This window comes from Cupressus sempervirens, chromosome 3 (assembly GCF_028749045.1).
Source record: "Cupressus sempervirens isolate cs-2001-9-10 chromosome 3, ASM2874904v1, whole genome shotgun sequence".
Lineage (NCBI taxonomy): Eukaryota > Viridiplantae > Streptophyta > Pinopsida > Cupressales > Cupressaceae > Cupressus > Cupressus sempervirens.
The window spans coordinates 710,304,515-710,319,768 of record NC_143120.1 but is presented as its reverse complement, the minus strand read 5'-3'; the positions used below and the strand labels follow the sequence as shown (position 1 = coordinate 710,319,768).

The 15,254-nt window shown below is 35.2% G+C and overlaps 1 protein-coding gene across 1 annotated transcript in view; it reads right to left on the bottom strand.

Moving 5' to 3' along the window:
- The window catches only part of DIS2 (Arp2/3 complex, 34 kD subunit p34-Arc), a 69,342-nt gene extending 54,588 nt beyond the window's left edge, over nucleotides 1–14,754 (bottom strand). Inside the window, exons 1-3 of the mRNA XM_089821618.1 lie at nucleotides 14,374–14,754; nucleotides 12,360–12,426; nucleotides 11,853–12,060 (exon numbers count right to left, since the gene is read on the bottom strand). Coding sequence (XP_089677744.1) covers nucleotides 11,853–12,060; nucleotides 12,360–12,426; nucleotides 14,374–14,435 — 337 coding nt within the window. The 5' untranslated portion in view covers nucleotides 14,436–14,754. The remainder of the gene's footprint in view (nucleotides 1–11,852; nucleotides 12,061–12,359; nucleotides 12,427–14,373) is intronic.
- Between the last annotated feature and the right edge of the window lie 500 nt (nucleotides 14,755–15,254).

The window sequence follows — 15,254 nt, the reverse complement described above, 5'->3', positions numbered from 1 at the left end:
AACAACATCTAAGGGGAGTGCTTCATAATCTGACTAACAGACAACAAATTATGTTTCATGTCAAGAACATAACATACATTGAGGAACATGAGTCTTCTTGCTAACGACTAAATCTAAACATTGCCCTTGCCAACAATATTGTATTCTTCGCCACCTCCAAAGATTACTGAGTCAGAATAGAGAGTGAATTCAACAAACCAATCACGCCTATGAGTGAAATGTCCAGAGGCACCGAAATCTATGTACTGGGCAGAAGATTTCACATGATCTGCAAGTATGCTAGCCATAAAAGCATGGTAGATAGATTCTTTCTACTCAATGTTGGGCAGCATTGGCTTGCTTTTTAATTGAGTCTGACTTCTGCTGCTACTAATACATATGCACATAATATGTGAATATCTCAAATGGCACAAACTTCGAGGTGAGAAAATGAAAGACCCAAAAAAATCAGAGTACCCAGAAGAGAGCTCGAAAAACCTAGAAATAATATGCTGTCGGAATTTGGATCGACTAGCTTGAAAATCAAGGCACCAAAATTGAGGCACCCAAAAAAATCTAACCCATTTGAAATCTCAAAAAACCCACCAAGATTATGCAATCAAAAAAAAATTCCAAACCCAAAAATTAGGGTTTAGAGCAAAAAATCCAGTGAAAGGCCATGGAGGTCAAAAAGGCAAAAAAAGGTGTTTTCAGTCCAAAAAACAGTCCGAGTATGATCAAAATACCCCTGTTAGGACTTTAACAGCAGAGAGAATGAGGTTGTGTGGTAAACCAAACTCAGTTTGGGCAGCAAACAGCAGAAAACGTGGGCTAAAAAAAAAAAAGGGCCATGGATCTCCAAAAACACAGACCTTTCTCCAAACAGTGGCTGAGATTGCAGGTTGAAAGATGTTTGCCCAAAAACAACACTAAAAAATGAGCTAGTAAATCGTGATTTGCAGAGGATTTCGGGCACAAGAAATTGCAATTTTCAGATACCAGTTGAGAATGGTAAAAAACGACCACGTTTTTCACGTGATTTGTAGACCCAAGTTCGGAATGTCTCCAAGCAGAAAACCCTAGGCCGGTTTTTGGAGAAATTAGCTGAAATAATTTTGGAAAAATTTAAACAAATAATTTCAAGAAGAAATTATAAATTTTTCCGAAAAAATTTAAGTATTTAGCTTTGATACCATGTTACAAACGTAAATGGCAGAATATTTGACTTATTAATCAGAGATCAAATGATCTATATATACAAAGAGGAGAGTCGAATAGAATAGAAACATTCTATTCTAGACTACACCTAAATATTAGAAACATTCTAATATTTACAGAGATACAATAAGATACAATAGTGAGCATTAAAAAGAAACATAAAGATTATTCTAATAAATATATATATATATATATATATATATATATTAATATATATATATATATATATGCATATACGTGTGAATAATATCAAAATTATATATCGACTCTATTATACAGACATATATCTACTAAAGACCCATTTACTATTTGGCTTAAGTGGGGAAGGTTATCATGTTGCCAAGGAGAAGCTTGTATAAAATCCAAGCAATCGATCTTTGTCCCAATATAAGGTAGGGATCAGCATTTCGAAAGCCTTGAGGGCAAGACCCACAATCGGATACGGACTTGAACCTGTAAACTTTGAGGGAGTCCATTGCAAGTTGATTTCTAGGCAACTTGGATAACAGCTACAACTTCCATCATTAAGTTGAATAGTAATATGATTGGATACGCGGGAATTAATCTTACAATAGACAATTTGTCTTCATTAAATTAATATTGTTTATTTATGAATACCACAGATTGAATTATTGTATCTTAAGATGTACAATGTAAAAGTTTGACTTACGTATGTAATAATTATGTCTAAACTAACAAGAGACATTAAAGTGCAAATATTTATTTATTTATTTATTGCTTTATTTTATTTTATTTTGGGTGAGTACCGAATGCGAGGAAACAAGGAAGAATAGATAGTTGTAATTGACCTATCTTCCACGTAGCTGGCAAAAAATACTTTGACCAAAATGATTTTTCCATTCATTTGATACTAGGTGAATGCATTTTATTTTCTCCATGTCTTATCATTATCTAGATGTTGCATTGTGTAATGTTTGTTTCTTAATGTGCCCTAAAATTTGCCCTCAATCACAATTTTAATAGATTGGGGTTAGAATTTACCATACATAGAGTTTTTTCAATTACATGATTTGTAACTTGACATCCTAAAACATATTTAGGGTTCATTCATATTATAAGGTCGTGATTAGATACTTTAAAACAAATATGATCAAATCAACAAAGTGCTAATTATAACAATAAGGTGTCCTAAAAGTCTAAGGTGATTTGATGAAGCGTTCTAGAAACCTCCTATCTGAGGCCAAGAGCAAATACATCACTCCCCATTGGCCTCATGTGGCCCTTACCATTCATATTGTTAGGATTATTAGACAGAAATTTAACAATTACATGCAAATATAACCAATAGCCCAAAAGAATAAAGCACACAAAAATAGAACAAAAGACACAAATTTAACATGGTTCACCCAATCTTGGACTACGTCCACTAAACATAGAGTCCAATATTGGTATCCAGTAATTCAACCTCATTACAATGTTCACTCCCTTGCAATTCAATTCCATTGCAAGAAGCTACTAAATCGTCATATGAAAATCCCTAACCCTAAACCCTTTATATAAGAGGTATGTTAGTTACAAAATTAGGATTAGAATATGTCTAGTAAAAAATCGAGTCCTACCACCTTTTATTATAATAAAGTCACTTTTTGCCTCGCAATACCCCTTGACCCCACCTTGCATCACGACAAGGAGTACACCAGGGGCCTTACTCCAAGACCCCCTAAGGAGCATAGCCCCTTGAACCCCATCATGGAGGTGCTGCCCCCAAACCCCTATAGAAAAATCTACGAGGAAATTGTGCTAATGAAAGTAGGAAAAAATTAACCTCTAAGTGTAATTAAGCTCCCCATAACAACAATCTTCCACATGGAGACTGATCAAACTCCATAACAATAACCTCCCACTTGGAGATTGATCATAGCACCACAAAACTCGTAGCTCCCACTGGAGTGAAAAAACACCTTGGACTCTATTTAATGTTTTCAATCTAGGAGATCAACTTTAGCAGAAGAGGAGTTCAACATCTCCCTTGGCTAAATTTCCGTAGAAAAATTTGTAGGGAAACTGTGCCAATGGAAGTGGGAAAAAATTAACCTCTCAATCTGATTAAGCTCCCCATAACAACAATCTTCCACATGGAGATTGATCAAGCTCCACAACAATAACCTCCCTCTTGGAGATTGATCATAGCACCACAAAAATCATAGCTTCCACTAGAATGAAAAAACACCTTGGACTCTATTTAATGTCTTCAATCTAGGAGATCAACTTTAGCAGAAGAGGAGTTCAGCATTTCCCTTGGCACTACCTTTCTAAACATATCCTTTGGATTGTCATCTGTGTATATCTTTTCCAGCTTTAACTATCCATATCCAAAACTAACCGAATCAAATGATATCACAATTGCATGTTTTTCGACTTTGAATGCAAGGCACAATTCTTTGCAAGATGAATGATACTTTGGTTGTCTATAAACAATATTATGAGTTTGGTACTGTCCCAACTTTTCCATGAAAATTTGCACACATATCATCTCCTGAGCTGCCTCTGTAGTAGAAACATACTCTATGTCTGTAGTGGATAAAGCATTCACCTTCTGCAATCAAGAAATCCAACTCAATATTGTGCCAGCAATGGTAAAGACATATCTTGTAGTACTCTGACTAGTATCTAAATCCCCTAAAAAATCTAAGTGAACATAGCCTTGTAAATCGGCATTAGAACTCCCAAAATGTAAACATTTGTTGGATGTACCTCTCTCAAGACTCTGAGAATCCATTTGACTACATTCCAATATTCAATTCCAGGATGACCCATATACCTACTAATGACTCTCACAACATGTGCAATATTTGGTCTAGTGCATACCATGGCATATATTAAACTACCTACACCTAAAGCATAAGGTACCTTTGACATTTTATCTTCCTCTTGATTTTTTGGACACATCTCCTCCGTCAATTTCAAATGATAATGCAAAGGGGTGCTGACAATTTTTGCATTCGCCATAGAAAATCTCTGCAACACCTTTTCAACATTATCAATTTCAAGTAGAGTCAATTTTTTATTCTTCCTATCTATGAATATTTCATACCAAGAATTTATTTTGTTGCCCTTAAATCCTTCATAGCAAAAGAATTTGCTAACTATTATTTTAACCCGTGAATGTGATCCATGCTAGACCCTGCTACAAGCATATCATCAACATATAGACATAAAATAATGTAGTTGTCATCATCTAAGCTCTTAAAAACATATACAATAGTCTAAATGACATTGACTGATCAATCATAAAACCATCAAATTAATATACCATTATCGAGGTGTTTGCTTCAAGCCATATAATTTTTTCTTCAATGTGCACACTAAATTTTCCTTACCTCTGACCTCAAATCCCTATGGCTGTCCCATATATATCTCCTCTTTCAAATCACTATGGAGAAAAGTTGTTTTCACATCAAGGTGTTCCAAATGCAAATCTTCACTAGCCACAATACTTAAAACAGTACGAATCACTTAAACAACTAGAGGAAAAATCTCATCAAAATCAATGTCATTTTTCTATGCAAGTTTCTTTACAAGTAATTTGACTTTAAATCTTTTCTTACCTCCATCCTCCTCTATGAGCCTATAAGCCCATTTATTTTGTGAAGTCTTTTTACCTGCAGGCAACTAACATAATGCCCGAGTTTAGTTTTCTAGCAAGGAGTCAATTTCTTCTATCATTGTAGACTCCCACTGAACCTTTGTATCCACCGACATAGCTTCATTATATCCTTCTAATTACCAATATATATTAATAAAATAGAGTACAGAGAGAGAGAACCTTACAGAGGTCTACTTAGCCTTGTTGACCATCTAACATCCACTAGTCTTTGTGGTATTTGTTGTTGTTGCAAAGCATAAGGGACCATTAAAACATCATCTTTTGGAGTATCATCCAACACAACATAATCATTTTATTTCTTTTCATGTTGTTGCAACAGATCTTTGTACAACACTTTCTCATTAAATATAACATCCCTACTTCTTACAATTTAATCATTTTTAGAATCCCAAAGTCTATATCCAAATTCATTAGTGTCATATCCAACAAATATGCATTTCTTTGACTTAGATTCCAGCTTGGTTCTACTTGTGGAAATGCTTCACAACCAAAGGTTTTGAGAAAATAATAACTCACCTTCTTACCTGTCCATGCTTCCTGTGGAATACCACAACCCAAAGAACTAGAGGGACCTCTATTTATCGAATAAACAACAATGTTTATAGTCTTTGCCCACATGTTCAAGGGCATCCCAACATGCAAACACATACTCCTTGCATGCTCCAATATTATCCTATTTATGTGTTCAGCCACTCCATTTTCTTGTGAAGTCCTTAGAACACTTTTATGCCTGCAAATACCATTAAAGCAACAATAATCTTCAAATTCTTTATTGTAATGCTCACCACCATTATCAGATTTGAGACATTTTAGTCTTTTACCAATTTCATTGTCAACCCAGCTTTTCCATTTTTTTAGAGTTTCAAATACATTAGATTTTTGTCTAAGGAGATAAATCTTGTTGCACCTCCAACGAATGTAACATAATACAAAGAGCCACCAAGGCAAGATACCCAAGATGGTCCAAACACCTATATACACAAACTCTAATTTCTCATTTTTTTCCTTCCCACTCTTTAGAAACTCACTCTCTTTTGTTTTTAATACACAACTTTCGCAGAAATCCATAATGACACATTTTAGACATGTAAAACTTTCTTTAAATGAAGTATTTTCATACCGTTTTCACTCATATGCCCAAGTCTCTTGTGTCATAGTGTTGTTTCAAAATCTACAGCAACTATTCTTTAACATTATTTTATCTCTATAATAATTAAAGTAGAAGGAACTATATGACCTATACAAAGATATAAGGTATCTACTTTCACACCTTTTGCTACTACTAAGTAACCTTTGGCAACCTTCCACTTTTCTCATTGAAAATAATTGGGCAACCCTTATCACCTAGTTGCCTTGCTAAAATCAAATTCCTACTCAATCTTGGAACATGCCTTACCTCTTCTAGTACCCAACAATTCTCATTCTGCAACTTAATCTTAATTCTTCTCTTTCCAACAATTTGACAAGGTCCGTTATCTTCCAAATAAACTAAGCCCAAAATCCCCTTGGACATAATCAAGAAAATAACTTCTATAGGGTATAGCATGAAAGGAAGCCCTTGAATCTAGGACCCATAAATCATATAGATTTTCTAGGGAAAGAAGCAAAGCGTCATCTTCAAATTTATTACTTATCACATTTGCATCCTTATTTCCTTCCTGATTACCTCCTTCATTATTCTTATGGGACCAACAATCTTTCTTCTGTGAGACCTGGTTTTCCATAGTACTAACAATCTCTTGGTCCTTTTGATTGAGATCTCTTGCCCTTTGATTTTTCTTGTGGTTTCCCACAATTTCCAGAATTGTTTCCTTTCTTGATTGATCTACCCCTACTTTGTGCATTCAAGACATTGTCTGATGTAGATCCCCACTTGAGGTCTTCCTACAAATTTCCTCACTCAAAATAACACCAACAACATCATCAAATTTTAGGGTATTTGAACCAAAAATAGAGTTGCTCAAAGCCATTCCAACTTTCAGACAAAGAACATGGAATCTAAAGAGCCCTAGTTTCTTCATCAAAATTGACATTTACAAAAGATAATTGACAAGTAACAATATTAAACTCATCCAAATGATCGACATTTGACCCACCCTCTACCATCTTCAATTAAATAAACGCTTCATGAGAAATACCTTATTTGAAGCAAAACGCTTTTCATATAACTTCACCAGAGTTTTGAAATGTTCCCTTTTTACGACATAAGAAATATTAAAGGCATATTATATATAATATTAAAATTGACTTGGAGAGCGTAGACTCAAAATATTAAAGGTCAATTTAATATTACAAAGTAGGCAAAAAGGACAAGGAGAGATAAGACGAAAAGCCAGGAGGGAAGTCGGAGAGTCACAGCTTTGAGGATAGAAGGAGATGAGACTCTTTCATTTGAGCATGCTTGGATTTATTATTCAGATTTCAGTTCTCTCTTGGGAGAGTATTCGAAAAGCTTCAGCTTTCAACCTGTGTGAGGAGGTAGCCCCTCATGCCAACAGACAATGGACACAAACCCATTGTCCTTGGAGAAGTCACATCAGGTGTCTCTGTGCTTATAGGTTCTTTTCTTAAGTTTTCCAATCTGATTGTAAAGCAATATTTAGGATCGAATTTTGGAAGTTGGTTATTGTATTGCTGTTGTATAAAGCAAAAATTTTAAGGAGTTTTATGAGAGTTTACTGGTTTAATGTTGTTGGTTTGTAACGCATTTTATATGCTTGAATACTAAATCTTATTTTGATAAAGAACGAGTTATTATCTTGTGGAGAATCTTCTGGTTTTATCGTTGTATCGTATTACATTTGCCTATGTTTGAGTCTTGAATATTATATTCAAGAAGAAGCTAGATAAATATTTGTTGGAGTTTCTACTGGTTTTGATTTTGTTTGTAATACTTCTGCAATGTTTAGTTCTGAAAATATTTTAAAGGGAAAAACGAGTAAATATCAGGTTTGGGATATTTCAGGTTTCCAACAACTCTTCACTTGTCATTTCTTTTGTAATATTAAATGCTACCAAATGTGTCTAACATAATTGAATATTGTCGTGTGCCTTCCTATCCAAAATATCCTAGCCTTCATTGTATTTGGTTCTTTCTTGCATTTTTCTCCCAAATGCAGATATAAATCTTTATGATAAAGATATTCCTCCATTTGCATTTTTCATAATTGAAACTTATGCCCATTAAACTTCTCAATTTTCAACTTATTGTCACCTGTCATTACTCCCACTCAACCATGAGAACTTCCTATAGAGGATAACTAAAACAACCTCAACTTGATACCACTTGTTCAGATTATTAGACAAAAATATAACAGTTACATGCAAATATAACCAATAACACAAAAGAATAAAGCACACAAACATATAATAGAAGACACAAAGATTTAATGTGATTCACCCAATCTTGGGCTACGTCCACCAAATAAGAGTCCAATATTATTATCTAGTAATTCAACTTGATTAAAATTTGCAATCCCTTGAAACTCAATACCATAGCAAGAAGCTACCAAACCATCATATGAAAATCCCTATTCCTAAGCCATGTTATACAAGACTTATGTTGATTACAAAATTGGGGTTAGAATATGTCGTCCAATAGAAAAATAACTCCTAATGCCCTTACAATAATAAAGTCATTTTTGGCCTTGCAAAGCACTACCCCTTAACCCTATTGTGTATTGTGACAGGGAACACGCTTGGGACCCTACCATAAAACCCCACAAGGGGCCTTGCCCCTTGATCCCATCATGAGGGCGTTGCCCCCAAACCCCTGCAGAAAAATTTGGGGAGAAGCAACACAGATGAAAGTGGGAAAAAATTAGCCTCTGAGTTTGATTAAGCTCTAAATAACAACACATATGAGGTGGACTACATACAATAGGGTCCTGCCCCATTCTTCTCTATCTTTGACCTTATATCCTAAGCCCAAGAGTAGATACATTGTTCCTTCTTGGCCTCACACAACCCTTGCCATGCATATGGCGTCGCTACCTCTTGCAGGCCTATCACCACTAAATTTGATGCTTATTAAAACATTAATATGCAAATGCATAAAAGCATGTAAGAATGTCTAAATAGAAAATTACCTTGTGATATGAATATCAGGATTTAACTGTGTGATTTTGAGTCAAACTCGATGACCCATATTTCATGAGTAGTGATTCAACATGAATCCATCTCTCACGAGAATAAATGAAACACTTAGCACTCATTGGATCTAGGTGATGCTCACAGGGGTGAAGCACCGGGACTTCCCGGGAGGTCACCCATCCCAGTACTACTCCAGCCTGGGCGCGCTTAACTACGGAGTTTCCTCCATAGTTAAACCCAAAGCTTGCAACCCCATTTGCAAAACCTTCACCAAGTGTTGTGCCTTATGAACCATTCATTAGAAAGCCCCTTAAGCTCATCAATTATCAAAAAATTACCTATTATGATTTTTGTCTAAAGAGTACACAAAGACTAGAGTACTTATAAATTAACTAAATGTATCAAATGATACTTATACCAGGAAGTCGATATGTCTGAATTGTTTGGTATTTTCCTTTGCATTTATCTTTGCCATTGGTTGCTAATAAACAATGAGGAGCTTATTTCTTCTTTGATGTCTTCCTTCGCATATTAGATATTATCTAAGTTATCGCATTCTCCTTATTTGGCCTCAATTCCATTACCAATACAAGGCTGGACCTGATTCCTCTTGGAATCTATCCGCATCCTTCCCAAGAAAATAGATTCCTTGATGATTCTGCTATCTGGACCCAGTCAAATTCCAAGAGGACGCTAGAGGAATCCATATGGATCCACGAGGACCCATGACTATGGATGCTCTAATATGAGGACCTTAATGATTTTGATGATGATGATGAAGACATTGAAGGGGAATATTAAATAGACAATATGGCTTGTAATTTGAGTTTTCATTGTAATGTGTCTAATGGCATTTAGAGACTTTTACAATTTATGAATATTGCACATGTTTGAACTTTTGAACCAATGATGAATGACGCACCTAGCAGTACCTTCCATTGCCCATCCCACCACAAATTAAAGCTTGGATGTGCCATTAGCTTGGCTAGGAATAAGAAGATCTTCCACCGTGTACCCTTCAACTAGGACTTCAGTAGATCTATTAGTGGAGCCACAAAGGGAGCAAAACAAGGGAAAGTATCAGGAAAAGAACACCAATGTCAAGTTGGCCCTCCTCATTCATCGAAGACGTCCATGGTCGGACAAACGAGTTGGGTGGGCCCCTACTATTCTATGAAATCTCGTACTTTTTTCATCCACCCCTACTTATCAACCTATGATGCATTACAAAACTTATTATTTGATCATTTCTCTGTGTATATTCTAAGTATTAATATATACACGCAAAACTGAAATCCAACCAAAATAATTTGCGGAATCCGCGTATTGGAACCTAAACCCAAATATGAATCAAAATCAAGACCGTTCTTAGGACATACTTATAAATCTGATTCTTTTTCCTTCAATGCTTGCCTTGATTATACAAGTGTACTGACATATGTCTTCCCTTCTATAAGTGTTTGTCTTTTTCTCCTCTTTGATGCTTTTTCCCAACTTTCTTGTTTTCTTGTTTATTGATTCAATTTCGCCTTTTATATTTTATTCAACAATCATTTCTTGTCAGTGTCCATCCTCGTTGAAGAGCCAATGTGAATAATCTTTTATATCTTTGTTCATGTTGTCTCCCATTATACATGTCTCATATCATGCACCCCTTGAAAAACTAATCGATATTACTAATAATTTATTAGTTATCATCTCTAGCGGCTAACATTGATATTCATAAGACTATGATCATTGTTGTTTCACAATTTATTGTTTATTAGTTATAATAGGTGATGATGGTCCTTATCAATGACTTCCCAAAACTGGTCATCATGATGTTTGATATTTCCATAGAAGACTTGCCCATGTTAATAACTCTCTTACCATATAATCACCAACGCTAATCTATCGATCAAATAAGAGAGGCTGCTGCATTTACATGCTTCTCCATCATGTTCGGGTTTTCAAATTTTGTTCAATCATTTGTAAATTTGCATGTGTTTTGAGCTTAAATTCTTTGGTTGGAAAACGGCATCATAATTTTCAGGTGTTTCAATGTTTGTGATGTTCTTAGGGCAAACATATGGTTGATCCAGAGCTTAAATGGAAATGGATGTCAACTGTGACGGTACTGAGATTGTATTCATTTGTTTGTTTACTATTTTTTCTTTATTTGGTGATTTTGATCATTAAGATGATAACCCCGTGTACTCCCATAAAGATCTTTCAAAATATTACAATTCAAGTACTGCTAATGACAGCGATAGGACACATTGTCATAGATGAAATGTTAGATAAGACATAGTGTCGCACCAGATTCCATCTCACCTGTTGGTTCCAATTTGCTAGGGTCCTCATGCAGGGTCAAGTGCTCAACCTTTCATACTGAGCACTGAGGGAGCTAACACTCTGCCGTTGGGCAGAAAAGTGCTCGGACCTCATTCCATGATTCCTGTCTTGAGCATAGCAAATGGCAAGCAGTCTAAGGCTTAAGGAGGCAGAATGATGCATAGTATCACTTCATCATGTATATGATGTAATTGACCTATTGATGATCTATCTTTAACATTGTCATTTGATGTATCGAATTGATTGTCAAATTTGACGTAATCATGTTGTATTGTCTTATATGTGAAATTTTTTCTGTACAACTTGTTCTTCATGTAATGTTATTCTCTTTAAGCTATGAAACGGTGAGCTAATTTCAAAATATTTGTCTTATCTCTTTACACTTCTGAATCTAACCATAAGTTCTTGAAAGACTATTCTGAAATCTCCAGTCTTTGTGTGACTACAGCAATTTTTTAATTATATCTGTACTTGAACAGTTCTACCAAAAAATATTACTCTGAACAATGACAATATTCAGCTTTAAAGCTAAAATACATTGTCATTAATCAATTATTAAATAGAAAGCTTATTATGACCTTGGGTAAGAGACTCGCTGGACCTTCATCTGATGGAAGTGTTGCCAAATCAAGCTTTAGAGTAAGCTGAAAGCCATCTTCTGGAGTGTCAACAATCTGCACTGTAGCGCCATATGCTCCTTTCACAGCTTCTATCGCACCAAATGGAAGTCCACCAGAAAAGACAGTCTCAGGTGGGGGAGTTGGAATTAATATTGACAAAACCATATGGTAAGGATCCTTCACAGTAGCCTGTAAAAAGTATGTCGCTAAATTATTTTCTATACAGAGTGATACCTATCAGATATTGCTGTTCAAAATGTATCAAAAAATCGTATTGACATGGCTCTACAAGACTATATCTGCAGTCATATTCCAGAATAAATAAAGACAATTCCTTTCCCTCATCAAACTGAAGCTTCTTAAAAACTTTATAGACATGATTATTTTATCATGACATTAGACAAATATTCCATAAGATATGGTTCCACTAGAGGATATTCATTCCTGCCATTACCGGCCTCAGTAATATAATAGAATCCTGTCTCTACCTGAATATGGTATCGTACATCGTCGAATTCAACAAAATGGTAATCCAGTTCTACAGGTTTTTCCAACCTGAAATTACAAACATGAAAACAATGGATGAATAAAGCTTCAATATACAATAATTACAAAAAAAATTGGAAGCAGCAATATAAAATCTACATTACTAAAAGTGAACTTCAGAAAATATTAAATAACAAAATCAAAAAGGTCAATTTTGTAATTACTAGAATAGGATTCTGCATATTATGAATACCTGCATCTTAGCAATATTTTTATCACAAGAATAACTCAGCTTTTCTATGTATTAAAACAAACTAGTGGTAATCGGCTCCAGGCATTTATTGCCATTCATGTTAACTTAAGGCAGACTCAAAACTGGAGCCATGGGAATTTCTAACAACAAATTCTCCTAAAAGAAATGTGTGATGCCTAGAGTAATTAATGATTTGAGATTTCAACTGGCTACCCTTTCAAATCATGTATATAGGAAAAACTGTGTTTAGTTCTTTTCTTTGGTGGAAGGTATAGAGAATAGAACAAAAATACTGGAGAAGAAAACGAATTGAAGCCAATTTCCAGACACATTGTCTGAAGTGCCAAGAGTATTCGTGCTATAAATCTATCTATTTTAATAAATAGGTCAAACAGGCAACAGGTAATAGGCTACTCCAAAGTACAAAATAAAAGGGAAGTAATGGTACTCAGCACCCCCCAAAGTTACAATGGGCCACACTAACAACGTCTTCAGGGAAACCCACACAGAGCCAGGATTGGAGATATTCAAAGGGAAGCCTGCAGAAGCTTCCTCCATAAATGTTTCAAAAGAAAATAAATAGTAGGAACTGGGGCCTTAAACTTGGGATTTTGATTGTATTTAAAAGAAATCAAGTGTTCCACGGGGATATTCCCAGCATATTCCCCTGGTTTAAAGACAACTTGGGGACCCCGAGATGTCCCTCAGAAGCGAACTCCCAAGGGTCTCCCAACCATCATCAACAGGTCTATATAAAATTAACATTTAGGTTAACTGAATCGGCTTGGATCCAACCAGAAACACTGTATATATTTCAACAGGAATGATCTAGGTTCAACAACATTAACGTGTGTAAATATACGATGAAAGGGGTATACCAAACATCAGTATGAGACTCAAATGCTATGTAAGAGACACTCGGTTACTGGTAACCAAGCAGCCTGAAGAGCTGGGGCATTGAATTTCGATTGCATTAGTGTAGCAAGAGATATTATGAAGACAATTCCTTTTGGTTGAACGGTGAATCTGATATATATCGGTCCTTTGATCCCTGTGGCTAATTAAGATGCATATAACAAAATCAAAAAATATATTTGGATATTATGCATGTGCATTATTGCACTCTATAATTCAACTCGGAGACAGTGTCACTTGTTTATGTGGCAAAAGATTGAAAGCCAAGATAGAATGGCACTCTGTCCTCGATTGCTTCCTCTGTAATGGCATCCGATCCCACGCCCGCCAAATTCCAATAAGTGACAACTAAATTTAGTGCTGGCCTGGGAGAGGAGGATCCAAAAGCATGGCAATTTCCGATCAAAATCAATAATAGAAAGTTCATCCTCCAAGATGACTCTGAATAGCTGAAATTCGGCCCGAAATTAGCTCCGTCCACTCGGATGTTACATCAGTTACAACTGTCTTTGCCGTCACAGACAGTAAGCTAGATTTTATCAAAGATCATTTCACGAGCAAATTATGTAAATATGACGTACAAATTCATCTAATAACACAATTCAAGCTTCAAAATTCCAAAATAATTGTTTGAACGGGTAGAAATCTTTCAAATCTTTAAAATTACGAGCAGTTTTTTTTGTTGCTTGTGAATGTTTTCTAACGCAGCGGCGACATCTCAGCTATTTAACGCAAAATACTTTATCCCGATACGGAATAGAAGAGCACAGAGTACCCAAAAAACCAGAACAAGTAGAAATATGAAAAATTGTTCATTATTAACGAGCAGAAGGGAATAAGTAACTGACGATTTCATGCGATTTTGCAGAATCTGGAGAAGAAAACGCGAGTGTGTCTCAAGTAGAATCATTTCAGGAAAACTAGCAGCACGAATTTATATGAAATATTTGAACAGAGGCTCCGTTGTGATGATTGCTGCGCGTGAGGTCTGGAACGGATCCTCGGGGCCGCGAGCACTAGGCAACAGCTATTTAGTGGCCTCAATAATCGCCTTCATTCTGCGAGGGTTTCGCACATAAGAAATTGGAAGAAGGGTTTCCAGCGGATTGCTTTGGACCGTCCAAATTCCAACGAGCTTCGTACGTGTTTTTTAATCATTTTGTTTTTAGTTTTGTTGGTTCCGGAAAGTAATCAATGTTCTCTGATTCTGTGCTCCATTCTTAGATAGTAGGTAATGATTAAAGTTTTAATTTTTGCAAGGGTCTTAATCACATATGTATAGGTAAACACTTAGGATGTAAACTAAGTGAAGGGATATATTATATGTCTTAGATTTAAAAGTAAAAAAAAAGTTAGACAAGTGTCACATATTGGCATGTTTTTGCTTTATTATTGTTATTAATTGTATTTGTAGATATGGAATACAAACTAGCAGTGAGTCACGTACTTTTGTGCATGCAACTATTGCGCTGATAGAATATCGATTTTTTAAAATATAAAATGAATATTAAAATAAATAAAAATAAAAATTTAAGTTCAAACAATTTCACAGATTTATAATAGGTCAAAAAAATTAAGTCTAATTCTTAAAATTTATTTAATTTCATTTACTTTTAAATTATTAATTAGAAAATAAGCAAGAGTCTACAATACAATGGTAAATTGTGAGTCTCATATGTGGGAGGTCTTGGGTTCAAATCTATTCAAGATTAATACATAATAATAATAA